The sequence below is a fragment of the Priapulus caudatus genome, unplaced genomic scaffold (genome assembly GCF_000485595.1).
Source record: "Priapulus caudatus unplaced genomic scaffold, Priapulus_caudatus-5.0.1 Scaffold506, whole genome shotgun sequence".
NCBI lineage: Eukaryota > Metazoa > Priapulida > Priapulimorpha > Priapulimorphida > Priapulidae > Priapulus > Priapulus caudatus.
Window position 1 is genome coordinate 84280 of NW_014577567.1, and position 2453 is coordinate 86732.

Here is a 2453-nt window from a genome sequence, read left to right on the forward strand (position 1 = left end):
CACAGACAGATGAGCAGGCGAGAGATCACAACACAGATGATGAGCAGACGAGATATCACAACACAGATGATGAGCAGACAAGATATCACAACACAAATGATGAGCAGACGAGATGTGAAGAGAAGAAGTTAGCCCCAGCGACACACCAACGCCAATGTAGAGATGTGCAATAATACCTCACTCATCACAACACAGTACACAACACAGACAGATGAGCAGACGAGACTATTACAAAATAACAAGAGCTAATACTACATAAATATAATAACAAGAGCTAATACTACAACACATATACATAAAGCCAAAACAAAATATAGGTGTGGTTACGGTTTCCCGACCGACCCTATTTGTTCCCAGCGACCCTAAACATTTTATTGTCAATTTTCTTGAAAATAAAATATAAAAAAAATAAATTAAAAAAAAATTTAAAAAAAATGAATTGGACAGTTCCTGCTTCAAAAGGCACATCGCACATCCTTCAGACATGGTTCGTAAATAAAATATTTCAAGAAAATAAAATGTTTTCCCTACCTACCTACCCTATTTTTTTTATTGGCATGTAGCGGTAACCACACATATATTTTGTTTTGGCCTAATACATAATTCATAAATGTTTGCAAGAGAAGGCTGCAGTGCAAACGTAACGATCGTACGAGAACTCGCGCCTCTCTCAATCCTCCGCTAACACTCTACCTTTGCCTGCACCCTCGCTCGTTTACCTTGTCCGCCGCTTGCACCTGCGCGTCCATTATCTGCCGCAGCTTGTCGCTGCCAATGAGAGAGCGGTGTCGACACGCGGCGACGCATGCCTGGATGGCTTCATGCTGCTGGTGAAGCTGCTGCTGCAGCGTCAGTAGACTCGTCATGTGCTGCGTGGACTCCTCCTCCCTGCTCGCGGGGACAGACACCTCGTGTAGAAGTGTGTGTGGGTGGGTGGAGGGTGTGGGTGGGTAGAGGGTGTGGGTGGGGGAGGGGTATGTGTGCGTGTGTGCGTGGGTGGGTGGGGTGTTGTTGGGGGTGGTGTGTGTATGTGTGTGTGTGTGTGCGTGTGTGTTTGATTGTGCGTGTGTGTATGTGTGCGCACGTTTAAGTGTGTTCTTTATTCAAGGTCTAGAATCTCTTAAGGAGAACAGACCTAACTGCACATCAGTGAGAATATCATTAGATACACGTACACTTCGCATTCATTACCACATTGTTTGCGACAATGAGCATTCAATATTGCATCGCCACAGCAACTAGCATTCCTCAGCATGTCACCATGACAACGAATATTCATCATCATGTCGTCATGGCAAAAAGCGTTTGCCGCCACAGAAACTAGCATTCCTCGTCACGTCACCACGACAACGAACATTCATCGTCATGACGAGCGTTTGCTGCCACGGCGATATGCATTCATCGTCGCGTCACCACGGCGACGAGGGTTTGTCGTCACGGTGACAAGAGTTTGTTGCCATGGCGACGGGCGTTCTGACTCACAGTTTGCGCTGCATCTCGGCGTCCTCCTGCATCTGCTGGGCTTCCTTCAGCTTCATGTCGAGCCGCTGCTGCCGGTGACTGCTTGCCTCCTGTAGCCGCTGCCGCTTCTCCCACATCTGCCGCGCGCTGAAACATCACGCAGGTCAGGTCAGGTCAGGTCAGGTCGGGTCAGGTCAGGTGGAGTTGGGTGGGGTCATGTTGGGTGGTGTGGGGTCGTGTGGGGTCAGGTGGGGTTGGGTGGGGTCATGACAGGTGGAGTGGGGTTGTGTGGGGGTCAGGTGGAGTCGCGTGGGGTCGGGTATGGTCGTATAGGGTCGTATGGGGTCGTGTGGGGTCGGGTGGGGTCGGGTGGGGTCGTGTGAGGTCGTGTGGGGTAGTGTTGGGTCGTGTGGGGTCAGGTCGGCATTATTACATTAGAACTCAACAAACCTGAGCTCAGAATCCACCTCAAACACTACCCTGGCATCGTACGTGATCAGCTTCCCCCCGCACACACTTACTTCTCCTCCTCCTTCCTTCTCTCCGTACATAATCGGTCTCCCCCTGCACACACACTCACTTGTCTTCCTCCTGCGTCATGAGGGACTGCACGATGTCGTCTGTGTTCCTCTCCTGCGCCGCCTCCAGCGAGGTGAGCTGGTGCTGCGCCTTCTCCTGCACCTCCCTCCAGTACAGATCGTGGTTCTTTTTTCGCCGCGCGACAACCTCCTGAGAAAGGTCACGCACGGAACCTGTGTTAGCGGTCACCTCTATATAAAGGACACCTGTCTATAAAGGGCGTATAGTCGAACCTGTGTTAGCGGTCACCTCTATATAAAGGACACCTGTCTATAAAGGACGTATAGTCGAACCTGTGTTAGCGGTCACCTCTATATAAAGGACACCTGTCTATAAAGGGCGTATAGTCGAACCTGTGTTAGCGTTCACCTCTATATAAAGGACACCTGTCTATAAAGGGCGTATAGTCGAAC

The 2453-nt window shown here is 50.1% G+C and overlaps 1 protein-coding gene across 1 annotated transcript in view; it reads right to left on the reverse strand.

Annotated features, from left to right (window-relative positions):
- Positions 1-2453, reverse strand: part of LOC106811118 (nucleoporin GLE1-like) — a 20416-nt gene that overhangs the window by 9397 nt on the left and 8566 nt on the right. The window contains exons 4-6 of the mRNA XM_014814658.1: positions 2042-2190; positions 1483-1608; positions 720-888 (exon numbers count right to left, since the gene is read on the reverse strand). Coding sequence (XP_014670144.1) covers positions 720-888; positions 1483-1608; positions 2042-2190 — 444 coding nt within the window. The remainder of the gene's footprint in view (positions 1-719; positions 889-1482; positions 1609-2041; positions 2191-2453) is intronic.